Below are 20979 nucleotides of genomic sequence, written 5' to 3' on the forward strand. Positions count from 1 at the left end.
ATTTGGATAATCGGAGGAGTCACATACCGGAGGGCAAATGTGCCAAATTTCAGACGAAATACAGGGCTGAGCAAAGAGATCGAGAAATCTTGAGCTCTTGAGTAGAAACGCGAGTGAGAGAAAGTGAGTACGAGTATTTTCGGGAGAGAGAGTGAGATGGAAGGAAGAGATGAGTTAGTGGGGCAAGGAGGGGCCCACACCACAGGGTGGCGCGCCCCCCTCCTTGGCCGCGCCGGCACATGGGGTTGAGCCCCAGTGTGCCCCACTGGTCAGCCCTGGTGCTCCCAGGTAGCTCTTCGAAAAATAAGACCAACAGTATAATTTTTGTAAATTTTTTAGAACTTTGAAAAACGCACATTTCTGGGTGTCAAAATTATTATTACAGGGCGGAAAAAGATTTTCAAACTCCTAAACAACTTAAAGCATGTTGCAAAACAAGTAATGCTACAGCAAGTAAAGCAAGTGGAGGAAGAAAGAAATGTTGCTTAGCTCTTCTATGCATATAAAATGTACTTGTTAACAAGGTTGATCAAGTCTTGCTACCAAATAAATTTTACATGTCATAAGAAGAAATAAACCTCAAATCAATCATGTTACCTTGTATTGAATTGATATGGATCAAATCATAATACTTTGATATCCTTGTTTAGGCTCATATATAGGACAATCAATAGCTCCCACTTTGATGGTTTTCAAATTAGAAATTGTATTAACTCCACATACTTTATCAATCCTCTTGGAAAAATAAATTGTATGCTCCTTGTCATCAATATTGAAAGTAACTTTTCCTTTATTGCAATCAATAACAGCCCCTGCGGTGTTAAGAAAAGGTCTCCCAAGAATAATAGACATATTATCATCTTCAGGAATTTCCAACACAACAAAATCAGTTAATATTAAGCAATTATTAGTAACTTGAACAGAAACATCCTCACATATACCAACAGGAATAGCAGTAGATTTATCGGCCATTTGCAAAGATATATCAGTTGGTATCAATTTATCTAAATAAAGTCTCTTGTAAAGAGAAAAAGGCATAACACTAACACCTGCTCCCAAATCACATAGAGCAGTTCTAACATAATTATTCTTGATGGAACAAGGAATAGTCGGTATACCAGGTCGCCTGAGCTTCTTTGGAACTTTAGCATTGAAAGAGTAATTAGCAAGCATAGTGGAAATCTCCTCATTAGGAATTTTCCTTTTGTTAGAGACAATATCTTTCATATACTTTGAATAAGGAGGCAATTTAATAGCATCGGTCAAAGGGATTTGCAGGAACAAAGGTTTCATCCAATCACAAAATTTATTATAGTGTTCTTCTTCCTTTGATTTTAGTTTCTTAGCAGGAAAAGGCATTTGCTTTTGAACCCAAGGTTCTCTTTCATTACCATGTTTCTTAGCAATAAAATCTTCTTTAGCATACTTTTTATTTTTAGCATGCTTTTCATGTTCATCTTCAACTTCTTCTTTATCAGAAGCATCATTCTTATCATTATCTTTATCATGTTCTTTACCACTTTCAGTTTCAGCATCAGAAATAGAAATACTATTAGGATCATTAATAGGCTCAGAGGATTCTACAACAGTTTTATGTTTCTTTTTCTTAGATGGAACACTAGTTTCAATTCGTTGAGAATCTTGTTCAACTCTTTTGGGATGCCCCTCAGGATATAGAGGATCCTGGGTAGAAACACCGTCTCTAGTTGTTACTTCATAAGCATGTTTTTCTTTAGAACCACTTTTTAACAAGTCATTTTGCACTTTAGTGAGTTGATCAATTTGAGTTTGAACCATATGAAAATGTTTAACAAGCATCTTAACATCATTGGAGGTTCTCTCCACAATATCATGCAATTCACTAATAGCTCGAGAATTTTCCATTAAATGATTCTCTACTCTCATATTAAATTTATTTTTCTTAACAATATAATTATCAAATTCATCTAAGCATTGAGCAGGAGGTTTCGAGTACGGAATATCTTCCCTAGTAAAGCGTTGAAGAGAGTGTACCTCAATCATCGATGAAGGGGGAGTTATCTTGCATAAATCTTCTATGGGAGGTAAATTCTTCACATCTTCGGATTTAATACCCTTCTCTTTAAGAGATTTCTTGGCTTCCCTCATATCTTCATCATTTAATTTAATCATACCCCTCTTCTTCAATATTAGTGTCGGGGTTGGTTCAGGTGTAGTCCAATCATCATGATTCCGGCCTATTCTAGCCAATAATTCTTCAAGCATCGTGCGGAGTTCTTTTCCTGAAAACACAACCAGCACAACTATCCAGGTATGTCCTAGACTCAATGGTTAGTCCACTATAAAATATATCAAGTAAATCATGCTTTCGCAGATCATGTCCAGGCCGAGCTCTGATAAGAGAGCAAAATCTCGCCCAAGCCTCAGGCAGTTTCTCTCCATCTTCATGGTCAAAATTATAAATTCTCTACAAAGCAATATGTTGAGCACTAGCAGGAAAGTATTTCCGAAAGAAAACATCAAGCAAATCACTTGGACTATCAATAGAATCAGGAGGCAAACTATTATACCAAGTTTTAGCATCATCCTTTAATGAGAAAGGAAAAAATTTAGCAACGAAATAAGTACGCTACTTGATATCATCAGAAAACAAGCTACTCAAGGTTGAAAGCTCATTCATGTGTTCTACATCACTTTCTTTTTCAGTACCACAAAAAGGTGTTTTCTCAACAATAGATATATGAGATAAATCAAGAGAAAAATCATAATCCTTATCCTTAATGTTTATAGGAGATGTGGCAAATTTAGGATCAGAAGACAGTTTATATCTAACAGTATGTTGTGCAAGAAGCTTTTTAATATTACTTGTACCAGTAGTAGCATTGCATTTATCAATGAAATCATCATCAAGTTCTACATAATCTTCATCAAGATCATCACTAGAGTATTCAACGGACTCGAGATGAATTAACAGGTGTAGCAACATTTTCATTAGGAGTTTCGGTATTTTCAATTTGTCTAGACCTAGCAATTGTAGCATCTAGAAAAGATCCTAATGAACCATCATTATCAAGCACAGCAGAAGCATCATCAAAATTATAAGAGGAATTTTCAGATTCAGCAGAAGTACCAGCATTTGAAACTTGTGGTGGTGAAACAATTTTACTTATCACAGATGGTGGTACTCAGAGTTGTACCTTTTCTTGTAGTGGATGGTAATATGGCGACTTTAGTAACGCGAGGTTTACCCATGATGGAGAATTTGCAGCGAACAATATCAATCCAAGTGAACTTGCAAATAAAGCTATGCTCCCCGGCAACGGCGCCACAAAATAGTCTTGTTGACCCACAAGTATAGGTGATCGCAACAGTCTTCGAGGGAAGTAAAACCCAATTTATTGATTCGACACAAGGGGAGCCAAAGAATATTTGTAAGCCTTAACAGCGGAGTTGTCAATTCAGCTGCACATGGAAACGAGACTTGCTCGCAAGAGTTTATCGAGTAGTAACAATTTTATAGCGATAGCGATAGTGAAATATCAGCGAGCGGTGTAACAAAGACAGCAATAGTGATTATAGTAAACAACGAGGATTAAAATACTGTAGGCACGAGAGATGGATGAACGGGCGTTGCATGGATGAGAGAAACTCATGTAACAATCAAGGTAGGGCATTTGCAGATAATAATAAAACGGTATCCAAGTACTAAACAATCCATAGGCATGTGTTCCATATTTAGTCGTACGTGCTCGCAATGAGAAACTTGCACAACATCTTTTGTCCTACCAGTCGGTGGCAGCCGGGCCTCTAGGGAATCTACTGGAAATTAAGGTACTCCTTTTAATAGAGCACCGGAGCAAAGCATTAACACTCCGTGAACATATGTGATCCTCATATCACCGCCTTCCCCTTCGGTTGTCCCAATTTATGTCACTTTGGGGCCTCGGGTTCCGGACAACAATACGTGTATACAACTTGCGGGTAAGATCAAAAAGCAATGAATATCATCATGAATTGATAACATGTTCAGATCTGAGATCATGGCACTCGGGCCCTAGTCGACAAGCATTAAGCATAACAAGTTGCAACAATATCATAAAAGTACCAATTACGGACACTAGGCACTATGCCCTAACAATCTTATGCTATTACATGACCAATCTCATCCAATCCCTACCATCCCCTTCAACCAACAGCGAGGGAATTACTCACACATGGATGGGGGAAACATGGCTAGTCGATGGAGAGGCGTCGGTGGTGATGATGGCGATGATCTCCTCCAATTCCCCGTCCCGGCGGAGTGCCAGAACGGAGTTTCTGGTCCCGAGACGGAGTTTCACGATGGCGGCGGTGTTCTGGATGTCTTCTGGCGATTTCGTCTCACCCCCGTGCGTTTTTAGGTCGAAACCTTTAAGTAGTCGGAAGGGAGGCACCTGGGGCTGCCCGAGGCGCCGCCACCATAGGCTGGCGCGGCCCAGGGGCCTGCCGCGCCACCTGGTGGGGTGGCTGCCTTGTGGCCCCCCTCTTTCTGGTCTTCTGGCTCCGTTATTCTTCTGTGAAAATAGGCCCATTGGAATTAATCCCGGAGATTTTCCTGAAAGTTGAGTTTCTGCACAAAAACGAGACACCAGGGCAATTCTGCTGAAACAGCGTTAGTCCGTGTTAGTTGTATCCAAAATACACAAATTAGAGGCAAAACAATAGCAAAAGTGTTCGGGAAAGTAGATACGTTTTGGACGTATCAGCGCGCACGCACCAGCACGCGCTGGCCGGGTGTATCGTTTCCACCAACGCGAGCCCATGGAGTATGTCGGCGTCGGTGTACGTTTTGGAAGTGGTCTCTCCGTCGACATCCGGGTTCTACAACGACGGCCCCTCCGCCACTCCCGGGTGTGTGACGCCAAACTTGTCATCGCACTACCAGGATACGCTGCCGCATGGCGGCTTCAACCCCAACTTCGTCTTATACTTGCCGGCGTACGATCCAGGGCCCAGCGCGAGCCAGGACCCGGTGCGGACGGCGCAGCGAGAGCGTCGACAGAAGGAATGTCTCACCGGACGCGGGCGGTGCACAACTTCTTCAAAGGCCAGATCCTCAACGACATCGAAGCCAAAATGGCAGCGGCCGAGGCGGCGTCCCAGGCAACGGCGGCAACCCCAACCCCGGAGCAAGAGCTGGCAGACGCGTCTGCGACATCATCTGCTAGTACACCTGCGTCGGCCTCTGCCTCGGTGTCGGCGACGGAGGATGCACACCGGTAGATCACGACGAGTTCATCGTGATCGACGGGCCTACGTCGACTCAGGATGCGTCGGCCTCGCCCAACCCCTTCTTCTAATTTAGCTTGCACCACCGATCTATAATATGATCGCACGCCCAATACTTTTATTGCCGCTACTCTGATCGCGACGACTTCGGCTGGAACGATCTCTTTTGAATGCAAACTATTTGAATTTCTGATTGGGGCACGAACAAAACTCGTCCCCCAAACGCCCGAACCGGCGCCCTTTGGAGGATGGTTTGGGGGACGCGACTAGAGATGCTCTAAGAGCATCTCTAGCAGATACCCAAACCGCAAACCCCATATCCGCCTATCCAGGCCACCCCAAACGCGTTTTGAGGGTCGAAAAATGGCCGCGCAGTCCAGACGCGACAATCGCGTCCCGCATAATAGCATATTCCGAATATGCAGTTATGCGGGCCGCGTCTGGCGCTCTGGACTGCGCGGCTGTTTTTCGGCCCGCAAACAAACCGGATGCAAATGGTTTTGCAAAATAACTCAATCTAAATTATTACACAAATTGATACGACAAATACAACAATAATCCAAGTTATTACATGAATGTTTACTTTCATACATTACAAACAATACAAATTGGAACAAATATTTTCGAACAATATGAATCAAATGGTACAACAACAAATGAAGCAAACAACAATTGGAACACAAATAAATCCTAGTTGTCGTGCCTTTGCCAATGGTAGCGAACAAGATCTTCCTGGAGCTGTGCTGCATCCTTATCTTTCTCAATTTGACGGTATGTTTCAAGGAATGCTTGCACAATATCTGGATTTCTTGCAGGTTTGACCCGGGTGCCAACATTATCAAAGAAAAATGATAAGTTCAAACCCCTCTTATCCTCAATGATCATATTATGTAGAATGACACAGATGGTCATTATGTCCTTGAGTGTGTCCATATCCCAAAATCGGATAGGTCCTCGAAATATTTTAAATCTAGCTTGCAAAACACCGAAAGCTCGTTCTATCTTTTCAAGCTGCTTCTTGTGCTTTTGCAAACTCAACTTCAGCTTTGTTCCCTGGCTCTCAGATGGTTTACACAAATGTGGCCCAATCCGGGTATATACCGTCGGCAAGGTAGTACCCGGCCCATTGTTTACTCCCTCCCGTTGACGGTGTAGTTGCAAGCCGGGGCATCACCTTTAGCAAGCCGGACAAGAAGATAGGATCGATGCAAGACATTGATATCGTTGATTGAACCGGGCAAACCAAAAAAACTGTGCCAAATCCAAAGATCCTGTGATGCAACGGCATCAAGAACGATTGTTGGGTCGCCGCTCCGGCCACAATACAAACCTTGCCAAGCTTTTGGACAATATTTCCATGTCCAATGCATACAATCTATGCTTCCTAGCATGCCCGGCCACCCCCGTTGTTCGTTCTACGCCATTAATATTGCGGTATCTTCGTCATTAGAAGCTTGAAGATATATCGGCCCATACACGCGCATCATAACCTTGCAAAAACATCGGACGGACTCCAATGTTGTATCCTCGCCTATGCGAAGATACTCATCGGCATAGTCTGCCGGAATGCCGTATGCAAATGTGCGCATGACGACATATATTTTCTAGTGTGCGCTAAATCCCAAGAGCCCGGCGGCATTCCTTTTGCGCTTGAAGCAGCGCGTGTTGTCCTCACACATTGTGACGATTTTGGTGAACAAAGATCGCCGCATTCGGTACCGGCGGCGAAAAAGATGGGGCGGGTATGTCGGTACCTAGGGGAAATAGTCGTGCATGAGCAAGGTGTGTGGCCGAGGGCGCGGTTCCACGGGATGCACAACCGCCCCGTGGTCGAGCCCTTCCGCTTCTTCGGCCGTACGTCCGTGGCCGCCGCCGCGAGTATCACCGCCGTCTGCTCGAGGTCGTTGTCGAGCAGCTCCTCCAAGTCCGAGTCGTCGGAGGAGGATGAATCCTCCAACAAAAACAGCGCGCGTGGCTGGGACGATTTTGGGAAAAAGCTTACTAAGGAGGCGTGCGCGGCGGCGTCGATTCCGGCCGATTGGTGCCCGATTTGCGCGCTCATGATATGGATATCCAGGCCTGGTACACTAGGACATCCATTGATATGATGATTAAGTCTAAGGTTGTACTAGTATTTTATCATAGTCTTGTTATTAGGAAATAATAATGTAGGCAGGTCATATGGTGAGCCATTAGGATTTAAATTAGTGTTTGTTTGACTTGGGCTTGTCCGAGTCAAACTAGGTTAGGCCCAATAGGGCTGGTCGGCCACCTCTCCCTCATATAAGGAGATGGTGCGGCCTAGGGTTTGGAGGCTAGTTTTGGATTCAGATCATGTAGAACCTTGGGTTCCAGTTATCACCATCCGTGTGGGGTTGGCTCCATGACGGCGCTCGGATGTTCGTCTAGTTATCCAATAAAGATGTGTGAGTTCTTGAGTTGTCAAGAGTAATCATATGTGCTTGAGTATCCTTGAATCTGTCAAGAGAGTTCAAGATCTATCGGTCCTATGGATCATCAAGGTGCATCGTGAAAGATCGGGAAAACCAGTCCTCATCATGTGGTATCAGTTTGCTAGGTTGATCACGGTGCAGATTGCTTTATTGCTCGGTTGTTTCTACTCGGTTGCCGTGGCCATCATTGGGTACGTCGCCGCTATGCTGTTGGTGAAGATCGAGGAAGAGGAAGTGGGCGGCAGAGTCAAGTTTCAAGATCAGATGTTTGGAGCGGGGACATACATCCGTCGAGTTGGTTCAGATTTTCGTTCAGATCGGATACTGCATGGCAAGAGTTGGGGCGCGGCGTGTTTGCAGATCGATAATTCCAGTCGTCAAGAGAGACTTTGGTCGTTTACAATTTTGAATCCCGTGCAGATTGGTCTAGCGAAACAAAAAAAAAGTGTGTTTGATCAGCTCAGATCCGTGTCAGTTTTGGCATGTTTCTGATTATATTGGTACGTGCTTATTCTTGGGGATCAGCAAGGAAGGAAATAGAAAGGGAAGGAAAGATAGAACAGGAGGAGACGAACGTGGTGCACCAAACAATCGTCAGGAGGCCGGCATCCACGATCGGCAGGCCGGCTGTTGCACCGGCCGGGCTGGCACCATTTCCGGCGCACCGGCCGCCACACATTTGGGCGCCTCGCTCGGCAGGGCCTGCTGTTAGACCGAACAACTCGGCGAAAACCGGGCTCCGCACTGGTGCACACCGGGGCAATATCCAGGGAGCAGAGAAGGTTCGCCCGGCGCCAAGGCCGGCAGACCGGGCCTCAGGCCGGTTGCACCGGCGCCCAGGCCGGTCGGACCGGGGCCCTGGCCAGCAGTTCCATGCGTGCAGTTCGGCAGTACTGGCGTCCAGACCAACATCATCACTTATGCTGCTGCTGTTTGTTTGTCACGGAGTGGAAGAAAGTTTGCTCTTTAAGGAGGAAGACATTGGTGTTTCAGAAGGGTGCATACTCAGGTGTTCTCAACTTATTTGGATCCAAGGCGGACAAGAATTTGTTCTGTTTGTTTTGGGTGATATGTATGGTTTGCATTTGGAAGGATACTTGTGTCTTCAATCAGGTTGATGGTGTCGAAGACCAAATGGCGCCAAGGACAAGTCAAGCTAGTCGAGAGGGAGGATGAGGTGTGGAAGACTGGCGAAGCTTGAGGATGAAGTTCGGCGATGTTCTTATCTGACGCCATCCTTTTTCTAGCAGACCCTCACGCGTTGGGGACAACGCTTCTTGAAGAAGAGGAGATATGGATATCCAGGCCTGGTACACTTGGACAGCCATTGATATGATGATTAAGTCTAATGTTGTACTAGTATTTTATCATAGTCTTGTTATTAGGAAATAATAATGTAGCCAGGTCATGTGGTGGGCCATTAGGATTTAAATTAGTGTTTGTTTGACTTGGGCTTGTCCGAGTCAAACTAGGTTAGGCCCAATAGGGCTGGCCGACCACCTCTCCCTCATATAAGGAGACGGTGCGGCCTAGGGTTTGGAGGCTAGTTTTGGATTCAGATCATGTAGAACCTTGGGTTCCAGTTATCACCATCCCTGCGGGGTTGGCTCCATGACGGCGTCTCGGACATTCGTCTAGTTATCAAATAAAGATGTGTGAGTTCTTGAGTTGTCAAGAGTAATCATATGTGCTTGAGTATCCTTGAATCTGTCAAGGGAGTTCAAGATCTATCGGTCCTATGGATCATCAAGGTGCATCGTGAAAGATCGGGAAAACCAGTCCTCATCAGCTCCGGCGGGCGGAACGGATGCGGCGGGCCCTCGCGCGTGCTTCTACCGATCATAACCGGAGGGGAAGGGCGGGGAAGGCCGGGATCTGCGGCGGCGCGCGGCGGCGGTTGGCGGTAGGAAGAGGGGAAGCGGAGAGCTAAAATTTCCTTCGCGCCAAGGGGCGGAAATGGATGGAGACCGGCCTCACACAGCCCCTTCGACCCGGGAACTTGGGGGGTCGCGCGACGCGAACCGAGGCGGCCCGGTTTTTTTTTTTTGAAAATGAGGGTCCGATGCGGGATCTGAACGGCGCGTTTTTGCCCTCCGAACTAGAAATCGGAGGTTATTATGCGGATGGGGGTCGGATGGGAGATCTGCTAGAGATGCTCTAAAAGAAAACCCCCGACCATCCACGACCGCCTACGACGCACATAGTGCCCAACATAAAGCATATTTACATATTTAGTGTGGCATACTCCCCGCAAAATAATAAAGCTATTGTGGCACATATTTTCTAATTTTTTCATCATAAGTCTATTCAACGAATCTTCGCCACAAACAAGCCAATGCATTCTTCCTCACTTCCACCCTCATAGCAACCAGTGAACCAATTATAAGTTGGTTCATGTCGCAGAAGTCGGTCAATTCATTGCTGAATTATATCTCGTTGAGGTTTTCATGACAGATTACGTAATTATATCTCTTTGAGATTTTCATGGCTGATTATGTAATCCCCCTAAATAAGTGCATACATGCCATAAGCCATGAACAGATCTCTGCATGCGTGTGGGATCTTGTAACCATGTGCAAAGCTTGATGACAGGACCTAGAATGAAAAATTAATTATAACACATGAACTAGTAAACACACAAGTAACACTCACAAAATGGTTGAGCTATAATAACTCACGAAGACGTTGTTAGCTTGATAATTTTCATGGAGCACTGTAACATAGTACTGGATTCAAACAGATGGTACAAGTGATCCTCATCAAGCAATCTCTACTTATTTACTTTCTTCATCATCTTAAAAGTGATGGCAGACATGTCTGGAATAGTAAAGAGATGCATATATGTGAAGACACTGCTATAAAAAACCTCTCTCATGTTGGGATTCACACCTAGCAAAGCTAGTCATGTAAATTACAATTAACAACGTTAAAAGGATTTCAGATGGGCAGAAAATACATATACATATACATTTTTTTTTGATGGGAAACCACCATAAATATAAGTGAATTCTTTGATGTCACCATTAGGGGCACATGCTGTCATTTTAAACACATGCACAAGTCTGTTCAGAATCTCATCTTGCAGCACATCTTCCTAATCAGCTCCTGACTCCAATCTGTCCTCATCTTCATCTTCCTCAACTCCTGCTCTGGCTCATCTGATTAATGTGAAGGTCACAACATCACGGAGATCAATGTATTGTGACCTACAGAAGAAATTCCAAAATGGTCCTCTTATGTATGTAGCCTCTTCTCTTTTCACCAAGAAAAGCTCAAACCTAAGTCGGATATAGCCACTTATCGGGAAAATAGTTGACTCTTGCCTTGAAGTCGCAAGGAATAGCCCGAGAACAAAATACATTAGGTGAACTGGGTTATCTTACAAACATTGGGTCAATTGTCCTAGTTCAACAAATGTGATATTGGGAAGCGTTAGCTTATTTTGCACTAACACAGATAATAAACGTGGTATCAAAATATGCCTTGGCTTTCCAGAAACTCTTGCTATATTCTTTTATAAAATATATGAAAATACTTATGAGTTATTTCTTAACAAATTCAGTTACTTATGCTATTTCTTAGCAAATTTTATTTTACCATTTCTTGATGAATAGAGATGATGACAAGGGTGAATGGATGGTACAAATCGAAACTAACTTATATTTGAAATGATTCTAAAGTGCTATAGTATACTCCTGAAATCTTAAGAAAATTCTTCACAGAGATAAACATACCCGACACTAACTTATATTAACTGAGACGAGACGTAGGGTGTCACTACTAATCTCATGATCTAGAATAAATCATTATTTTGCTGATTGAGGCTAAAAAAAACTCACCACAATGTTCTCAAATTGCGCGGAGTTGATGACGATGATGAACAATTCTACATCCCTCTTTGACGGAATCAGTTCTCCTATGGCTGGTTGCGGACGCGACAAATCTCCATCGTTGAAATACAAGAAGACGTTGTACCAGAAGAAGATTGAGAAGAAAATCAGAAAACATGAACTGAGAAAACCCTATCCGAAATGGGGAAAATGTAGAGGGAAAATATCTCAAATCAATGTGGCAAAAAAAAACTAGATTGAACGAAATGTAGATGAACGTTGTACTTAAGCGTACGAGTAACCGACGAATGATTAGAGAAAACCAAGAGGATGAACTGGCGGAGGTTACCGTAGTGCTGTTGTCGCTGGAACTGGCGGGCGTACATTTTTAGATTTGTCGCCCAGGAGATTGTTAGTCAAAGCCGTGTATGCGATTCTCTTTGAGGCAGTTCAATTTAATAACCTCCTAAGGAAGATGTGTTAGACGATCGCCTTTATTGTCCGTCTCTATTCCCCCGCTTCTTTGAGGCGGATAATTTTAATAACATCCTAAGACAGATATGTTAGACGGTCACTTTTATTGCCCGTCTCAGTTGCCCCACTTCTTTCATTCATGCAGGCAGAGTTTATCATGGTCTCTAAAAGTTTTAGAGTGGTTTGATCCTGGACGACTGTCTGAGGGTGTATCGCATAGTCAGCTTTTAATAACTTGGGACAAAACCGAGTCACCTGGGCAGTCTCTAAGTAGCGAGTTTGTACTAGTGAAAGTATGCTAGTGTCGTCGCCCCACTCGTCGAGATCAATCCTGCAACCCGTCGATTGACTAATGCACATACTTCCCCGATGAAGCCAATGTAGTGTTCTTGTTACCTCACCCCCATCACCTAGAGATCTCACTCAATATGAGCGTGGAGATCCTCTGGCCTTCGATCCACCTTTACATGGCCATCTCCATTAGTACCATGGTGAAACCTTGCCAGACGAGGCGAGGCGCTTGATGCACATAGTGGATATTGCGATGCGGTGGCGCCATCAGTGGAACCTCGTCATGGTGACCCCCCTTGCACACAACCGTGCGCAGAGCCGAAGAGCTTGATCGGGGGACTCACGACCAAATGAGAAACATCTTTGGACGGCCACGGTAGGCATCACGCCCCTCGCTTTTGTCAATAAGGACAACCATGGTTGGAGGGGCGTGTGCCTTACCTAATTGTCGCCGAATGCCATGGTCCACGCAGGGATTGGCGCCATGGTCGTGGTGGTCAGGTTCTCTCGGACGACTAGCATACCATATCGAGATTGGAGTGGAGATAGGAGAAGTTGCTAGGGCAGGCAAAAAAGGAAACAAGGACGCCCCACCACCGCCGTCCACCGTCGAAAGTTGGGTTCCCCGTGTCGCCCACGTGAAGGAGGACACAGGGGTCGGTTGTGTGCCAAATAGATGTCTCATTTCATCGATCTCATGTCTTAAGGTGTATATATAGCTGTGCATCTGTCGGACAGAGTTTGGAGAATTTCACTGGGTGGTCACGTTTGTGTAACTCCGTGCATAGGCTTGATCGACCTATATACATAATTTTTGAGGTGTGTTTTGGCTTCTCCCTCTCCCCCTACTAACCACTAAAGTTGAAGGCTGTTCACAGGGAACTAAAATTTGAAAGCAAGAGCTATAATTTTTAAAATACATAAAATTTACAAGTACCACCGTGCAACCAAGCAAGCATGCAAGTAGTATTACTTAAGCGGTGGGTGCCAATGGCATTGTGAAAGGAGAGAGTTTCCTTGGGTCGGTGATGGTGCGGTTCCAGTGCATGTCACTGGCGTTGGCCATCTCCGCCTGCCTCCGGTCAGACTCCAGCGCCTCCCTCTGCCTCGCCTCCAGCGCACAGAACCTGGTGGCCAACTCCTTGGGCTCAATCCGGTCGTGCACCGCCCACCACCGAGCGTGCGCCTCGTCGCTGGCGAACCGCTGCAGCCACGGCGCGTTCCAGTTGCAGTCGTAGTCGCGGAAGCACAGCCACGGCTTGATACCCAGGTAGTGCATCACGTACGGCTTCTCCTCCTCCTCCGACGTTGCCGAGGGGGCGTCGTCATGGCCGTCCCGTTGGTGGTGGTAGTACTTGAGGACGTTGACGGCGCGCGGCAGGCGGTGCCACCACGTGAAGACCTCGTTGAGGAACCCCTGGTCGCCGCCGTTGTAGGAGCGGACGTCGTCGACGCGCGCCATGAGCATGTCGAAGGTGCAGTTGCAGGGCTCCAGCACCATGACGCCCGAGTTGAAGAGCGTCCGGCAGTTGGCCGTGGCGCTCACCTCCGGCGCGTCGAAGAGGAAGTCGATGCTGCGGAGCACGAGCTGGTCGGCGTCCACGAAGACCACCCTGCGGTAGTCGGTGAGCTGCTGCCACAGCCGGAGCTTGCTGTAGTTCCACTCGTTGTACGAGCCGGGCACGGCGCGCGGGTTGCGGATGCGCTCCATGGCCCGCACTTGCCACCCAGCCGCCGCCAGGCCGGCCCTCTGCTCGGGACCCACGCTGCTGTAGTCCACGAGCGCCACCAGGTCCCTGCTCGTGCCGGACTGCTGCCGGATACTCTGCGCCAGCGCGATGGCGCCGCACACGTACGCGTCCGACGAGTGCAGCACCGTCGCGTAAGCCTCTCGGCGTCGCTTCGACGTCTGATCACGGTGTTCGTCAGGAGTGGGAAGGCGAACGGCGAGGCCGCACGAGCCGACGGGGAGGCGGACGCGGCGGCGGAGGTATGCGGGGCGGGTCGCGTAGAGCGATGCGTGGCCACGGCGGCGGAGGAGGTGCTTGCAGGGGAAGAGGTTGGGGAGAGGGGTGCAGTCGGAAACGACGAGGACCTGCGATGAATGCACCTCCACGGCGAGCTTGGCGGCGGCGAGCTGTAGATGCAGCCTGGCCACGTCCCTGGTGCTGCTGCTAGTGTTTTCGCAGGGGAGGTTGACGGCGACGAGGTCGAAGCGCTGGCCTCCTTGATGTTCGGGGTCGGGGAGGGTGGGGCACGTGCTGCTGCTGTTGGTGCTCTCGTCGATCCACTCGGGGTACAGTGCGGCCCAGGTGACGACGCCGGTGTCCACGGGCTGCAAACGCACCGCTCGAACTGACGACGAACCGCCGGTCAGCTTCAGCTTCCTCCACCCATTCACCTCCGCCGGGCTGAAGTTGAGCAGAGCCACCGACGCCGCTGCCGTTCTTGTCGTGTCTGACAGGGAAGCGGCGACGCTGCCCCAGTGGACGTGCCGGTGTGTGGCGTAGGGGGCATTTGGAACAGTAATCCTAGGAGCTGGACGGTGCTGAAGCTTCAGTATCCGGCCGTAAAGAAGGGTCCTGGTCTTGAGGACGGCCAGCATCAGCAAGGTGGAGGAGACGAAGAGCGCCAAGGTGATCGCCAGCTTCTTCTTCTTGCCGCTCTTTGAGGAGGAGGAGGAGCTCGCCGGCTGCCTCTTCCTTGCAGATGCACCGTCATCTCCTCTGCAACACCACGTACACATATGCATCATGATCATGCATCAAAAACCCAAATGAGTAATTAAGGAGCAACAAGAAATTGATCGATCGAGAGGGATCTCTTCGTACAGTGTGCGCAGGAATGGCAGGATGGCAGCAGCTCGGTGGCGCTCTGGAGACAAGAGAGCAGCCATTCTTTTGATTTCCAACACTCGCTTCCTGCACGCTCTCGTTGGCGATCTGGGTTCAGTACTGCAGAGCTAGCATGTATGCAGATGGCCCAAATGGCTGGGATACAGTTAAGTCTTTGCGATTGCGTTGCTCTGTCTCTTGTCTATATATGGATCGATGTTTACATGCACGTACAGCGCTTATTCTACATACGTTCTTTAGTTTATCTCCAATTCAGAGTCGGCCATTTGGAGGCCGGAATGCTAGTTAACGAATAAGGGACCATTTGGCATCAGGTGTGAGCTCCATCGTAGCTAGAGAAGTAGAAGTAGCCCAGCTTTTGTTGATACATATATTGGAATGAAATGCAGTGAGAGACCTTAGCTTGCTTGCTCAGTCAAGGGGGCTAGCTAGTTGCGGCAGTTGGCACCAGTACAGAAGCAAGTGAGGCAACAAACAAACATAGTATCCTTGAAGAGGTCATCTAGCGCTAGTGACCGATTACATTCATCGATCAAGTACGTATGTACTTGGTACTTGTTCTGGCAATTTCATCTCCCGGTGCTTTTCAGCTTTTGTTTGCTGACAGAACTGCAGGTTGGGTAACAAAACTGTCATTCACCTATCTAGCTGGTACCATCGATTATATATGTCGCTCGTGATTAACTACTGCATCCAGGTAGAGATACTAGCAAGTTTGGTTTGATTCGTATATGGATGACTGTACACGTATTTAACTTTCCATCCAAATTAAATTCGCCAACTAACTAGTGGATCATGAGCACCTAAATCTACTCACAATTCCTATAAGGCCGTCACCGCTCCTTGAACAAATTAAAAAAAAAACGATGAGTTTTTCAGTTGACAATTAGGGCATGTTTGCTTTCTAGCCATAATTTCCTTTGTGGCTAGCCCAAAAAATGTGACTTAAAATATTGAAGCCAAACTTTGATAAAAAATGGCAAAAAAGTTGAGTCTATGAAAAATAAACTATATATGCAATAAACTGTGGCAAGCTAAAGTGTGGCAAAAACTAAACACATGCCAAGTAAAGTATGGCAGCTAAATTTGGCTTTGCAAATTATTAACATTTTTTAGTTAAATAGCATCATCCTAACTAAGTAGCTATGAAAATCTCAGTTGGAACCAAGCATATCTCAGTTGCAACCCACTAGTATAACTCACATGACAACACAAATCGTGATTTAGATCCAACCCTCACCAACCCTCAAGGAGTCAACTGAGCTCTAACTTAATTTATATTTGATTTATAATTAGCAATAACATGAAAAAAAACTCAATAAAATCCCTAAACGGCCCTCATTATTAGTGTTCCTAAAAACACCACCTTCAAATAAGTACTCCAAAAAATACACCCTATTTTTTCTTGGTACAAGTGGGAGGCCAAAGCAATGCTGAAAACTAGCGAGTTACTCGACTCCCGCCACCGACGGCCTACACTACTGCCACGTCCGCCTCCACCGAGCTGATAGGCCACTCCCCCAAGCCCCTATCTCCCCTCCCCGACTCAATTTCCACCGAAGAGGAGCAAACCCCCCATCGAGCCATGCCCCCATTTCCACGACCACCAAGCTCTCTCTCCACAATCACATACGCCTCCACCATCTGGCTCTTCCACCCTTCCTCGTCTTTACCGAGCCCGCCCCATGCCCGATCTGCTCTCTTCTACGACTCCCTTTCTCTCTGCCACGCCTACTCCCCGAATTGCAATTTCGCTGAATCGCCTCTCCGTCGTTATCTTCGTTAGGTTGCCGCTCTCGTAGGCTTACGACAGGGACAACGAGCCCCTGGAAGGTGTCAGAAACACCACCTCCGAGTATGGCGATGTGTAATTCACAGAGTTTGTACAATTTTGTGTTTTGCCACATTATTCAAATTGGATTTGATTTACGCATCGTGTTCTAGGAATCGACGTGTGAATGCGATATTCGGGGTGTGAAAGAAGAGTATAAATATTTTGAGTCAAAGAAAATAGTTTATTTTCAAAGATCTGAACTGCATAATCGATGATAAGAAGCAGGTCGAAGAGAAGCTAGAGCTAGATCTCACGAGGCAACTCAGAAGATAGAGGAACCGATGGAGAAGGTCAAAGAAGATAAAAATAGATCTGAAGAAGAAAATATGCAAATAGAGTTTCATTTGGCGGATATTTCCTGTAATCACAAGATCATGGTAGCTGCAACTAGGTTGAAGATGAAAAAGATCATAAAGACATTCTCTCGAGAAGGAAATTTGCCCTACGACATGGATTGGGTACTATTGTTATTCTCATCCAATTTGTAACCAGGAAATTAATACTGTTTAGGTGCATGAAGTATTTCAATGTTGTACGGTTGTAGACAACAAAAACTTTAATGGAGCAAATTTTAGTGAAGCTGCTGGAGAAGAGAATCCACTGTCTTCTGTCTTCTCCATCGTTTTCACTGCAAATTCTGTGTCTCTCCACTCCCAAAGGAGTCAAAATATAGGGGATCCCGAATTTTTGCCACAAAGGACCACATGGCTCAGTGAATTAGCAGAAAAGACCACCTGCGAGTATGAATGCCAAAAAAGATCACCATCGTCGTGGCGGCACGGCCCCCAGGTGACACGGCACACCATGCCGTCGGAGCTTGTGGCGGCATGGTGGTCTTTTTTGGCATTCACACTCGTAGGTGGTCTTTTTTGACAATTCATTGAGTCATGTGGTTTTTTTTGGCAAAAATTTGGGGATCCCCTGGAGATCAAATCTATATCACGGTTTACTTAGAAATGCATGTGTATTTAAACTCGAATTATAAGATACAATTTCGACAAAATAAAATTGTTACAAAAACTAGAGGTTGCGATGAGAGTCGTTGTCTTTCTTTTTTTCCAGCTGATGACAGTCTGTTCTACGTGATTGCTACACAGTAGATTAGAGAGACATGAATGGACCCATAAAGTTGTACTGTATCCGGCGACCTTTGGCGTAGGAAATCCATTTCTCCTGTACCCCTGTCAAACCAGCTGAAACTGATAGAATACCAAATTACAGACAGCTAGTTAACTCCATACTTCAACGCTGCTTTCTTAAACTCTGACGGCTGTCTTAGGGAAATGTCCATTGAGCTTTGACAGTTCAATCAACAAAAAGGCGAATCATTATGCCCTCAAATCAATGTGTCCGTGTTCGTGAACATTGCGCAGACTTGCTCCTCTCGCTGAAGTCCTGCTACAGCCCGACACCTTTTATATTTTTAGGAAAAAAACTTTGTTTTTTTTGTTGAGGGCACGATGGGTACAACTACACGAAGAGCGTCCTTTGGAAAGATCAGTTCAGCGTAATGCGCGTGACGCACATGCATATAAAGATGGCAATTTTACTCATAGATACGGATATTTGTGGGTACGTACGTTACTTATACTAGATGATATCCCGCGCGTTTCGGCAGGACTAGATATAAGTTTAAAAAAATGTGATGATGTAGCACAAAAATCTGAAGTTTTCATGATTTAAAAAATGAAAAAAGGAACAAACATCATGATACATATCGTTGGAATTTCCATATATTACCTTCATGGGCGCCTTCACCAATTACACTCTGTACACTTATAGAAGAAAAAATGAAACTTCAACAATTACACTCTATACACTTATAGAAGAAAAAATGAAACTTCGGAGATGCATAGTTACACGCACGCCTTCATTTTGGTTGTCCTATATTGGCACCATCTCCTTTTAGTCTTCACCTAAATGGCACCTTTTTTATTGCAATTGATTTAAAAAGAATCATAATGTGGAGCCAAAGAGGTCGGATGCTGTTCCAGTCATTTCTGAAACCAACGGAGGAGTCATTTCTAGATTGATTTCATGAAAGAGCCAAAGAGCATCTTCAAATAAATAACACTAGATCATGGGATGCATTACGATGACTACTGAAAATAAAGCGGTACGAGATTTTACAGGGTGAACAAAGTATCAAATGTAAGTGCGAGCAATTGAAACAGTCATTGTTGTAGCGAACATGAACAATAGTTGATCAGTAGTAACTTATCACTCGGATTTCAACAAATAATATTTGTGAGAAATGCGTATGTGGTAACAGAAGTTAAGTAGCAGCACATATTACAGGAATTTATTTAAAGATTTAAGCCTGTTGCATACCCAGCCTGCTGAGAGCACTTCCGCCGCGACTGTTAACAGCCGTTGGATTTCAGATATAATCCATCTGGACCGTTCGTTCGGGCTGGTTTACATGGTTTTTTCTTACCGTCCGGAATGTCTCTCATGTGAAGCCACCCCGACTTGGGTCCACCACACAGCGACGGCTGTAAAAAAAGTTGCAGGTGACGCCCGCGGAGGCGTTGACCCGGTCGCTTCTCTACCATCCTTCCCAATCCGCGCACCTTCGACCTCGGCCTCGGCATCGCTCCCTCGCCCCAGCCGCGGTGGCGCCCAACCAAGAGGAAAGCAGCAGGCGGGATGGCGGAACTAGGCCGAGTGCCCTCCCCTTCGCTCAAACCGGAAGCTCGAGCGGTGGCACGGAGGACTCCATTCTATTCAGTTGTTCCAAGATCCCCAAAATCCCCCATCCAACTATAGAGAGGAGGGGTGGGAGAGCGGCTGATGTCTCGCGCGGAGGACCGGCGACCTTCAACCTGCAGAGAAGAAATCGCCCACTCCCTGGAGCAACAGGAGGACGAGGTCCCCTGCCCAAGGCCACCCGTGTAGTTGTTCCACTAAGAAGGCCAGGAGTTCCTTGCCGTCGGCCAAGATGCCTGCTCTCCTGCCACTGCCTCCACTCAGAGAAGCCCAGCAGTGAAGTCACGGGACTTATCTGTGGCAGCCTGCATCTTTCTTTGTTCGGATGGATCCGTATAGGTGAGAAACTAATCTGAATTCTGTTTGTTCTTGACTCTGACTTTCTCATGCTTATCATGTGCTTGTAGGAATGCATCATAAGAAGCGACCAATTTTTTTCTGTACTTGTATATATGTGTTGTGGTGTAAGTGTAGATACGGGGCATGACTCTGAGGATCTGTGGTTTGAACCTGGGTTTTGGTAGTGCTGATTCTCAAAAAGCTTCTATGGATGGTGTGCATATGCCTTAGTTTTATTTTGTAATACATATACCTGGAATAGCGAAGATATGCTCTAGCTGGTACGTGTTTAACCAACAAAGGTTGTAATGAATTGAGACAAGAGAATTCGGTTTTTACCTAACATAAGACAATAATTTTACTACTTATGTATTTAATTATATGTAGTGAAAGAGAGATGAAGGATGCATTATTTTCCATCTTTGCAAAATCAATAATTTACTATATTTGTTAAGGATTATAACAGAACCCATACCATTTTGAAAAATAGTATAACAAATAGAAACTTATTTATTGTTGTGTACTTTAAAATAACTAATATCTGAGTATGATGTGTGGTTTTGCATGGTATTCCAGATAAAGTAGATAATGGAATGCAATAGAAATAGAAGAACATGGTTGATACCTGATTAGGAGATTGACATGCAGAATGGTTTCTTCTAATTCATACAATACAGTAGGGATGTTGAAATTACCAGAGGTGGCTGCAACAACAGACTGCAATATGAGCTTATGCTTCATGAAAAAAAGAGCAAATGGGGAGATTGGACAACTGCAGCACCTTGGGTTATTCATCATGACGGCCATGTCTCGAGTATGAAGCCTGCCGGTGTTACTTATCTACTGAAATTTTGTGATACCAAGATTGATAATTAAAGTACTTAGCAGAGGACATGTACACAAAATTTTCACCGATGTGAGGTCAAGATTGAATCTGCACTTCAGAA

At 45.7% G+C, this 20979-nt stretch overlaps 1 protein-coding gene and 1 long non-coding RNA gene across 2 annotated transcripts; one reads left to right on the forward strand and one right to left on the reverse strand.

Moving 5' to 3' along the window:
- Nucleotides 1–13268: 13268 nt before the first annotated feature.
- On the reverse strand, nucleotides 13269–15191 carry LOC124672204 (UDP-glucuronate:xylan alpha-glucuronosyltransferase 1-like). Its single transcript, XM_047208474.1, has 2 exons — nucleotides 15127–15191; nucleotides 13269–15021 (listed from the first exon to the last, which is right to left on the reverse strand). Exons 1-2 carry the CDS (start codon nucleotides 15189–15191, stop codon nucleotides 13269–13271), a joined length of 1818 nt encoding a protein of 605 aa, XP_047064430.1.
- A 4418-nt stretch (nucleotides 15192–19609) lies between these two features.
- On the forward strand, nucleotides 19610–20400 carry LOC124677910. Its single transcript, XR_006994271.1, has 2 exons — nucleotides 19610–20032; nucleotides 20101–20400. It is a non-coding gene; the product is annotated as an uncharacterized LOC124677910 (long non-coding RNA).
- The last annotated feature ends 579 nt before the right edge of the window (nucleotides 20401–20979 follow it).

Source organism: Lolium rigidum, chromosome 7 (assembly GCF_022539505.1).
Source record: "Lolium rigidum isolate FL_2022 chromosome 7, APGP_CSIRO_Lrig_0.1, whole genome shotgun sequence".
Lineage (NCBI taxonomy): Eukaryota > Viridiplantae > Streptophyta > Magnoliopsida > Poales > Poaceae > Lolium > Lolium rigidum.

What these genes read in the sequence shown, in the direction of transcription:
- LOC124672204 (XM_047208474.1), bottom strand. Translation starts at nt 15,191, where the DNA reads ATGGCTGCTCTCTTGTCTCCAGAGCGCCACCGAGCTGCTGCCATCCTG. An exon ending in CTGCCATTCCTGCGCACACT is followed by an intron (nt 15,022 to 15,126) that starts GTACGAAGAGAT and finishes GTGGTGTTGCAG; the next exon opens with AGGAGATGACGGTGCATCTG.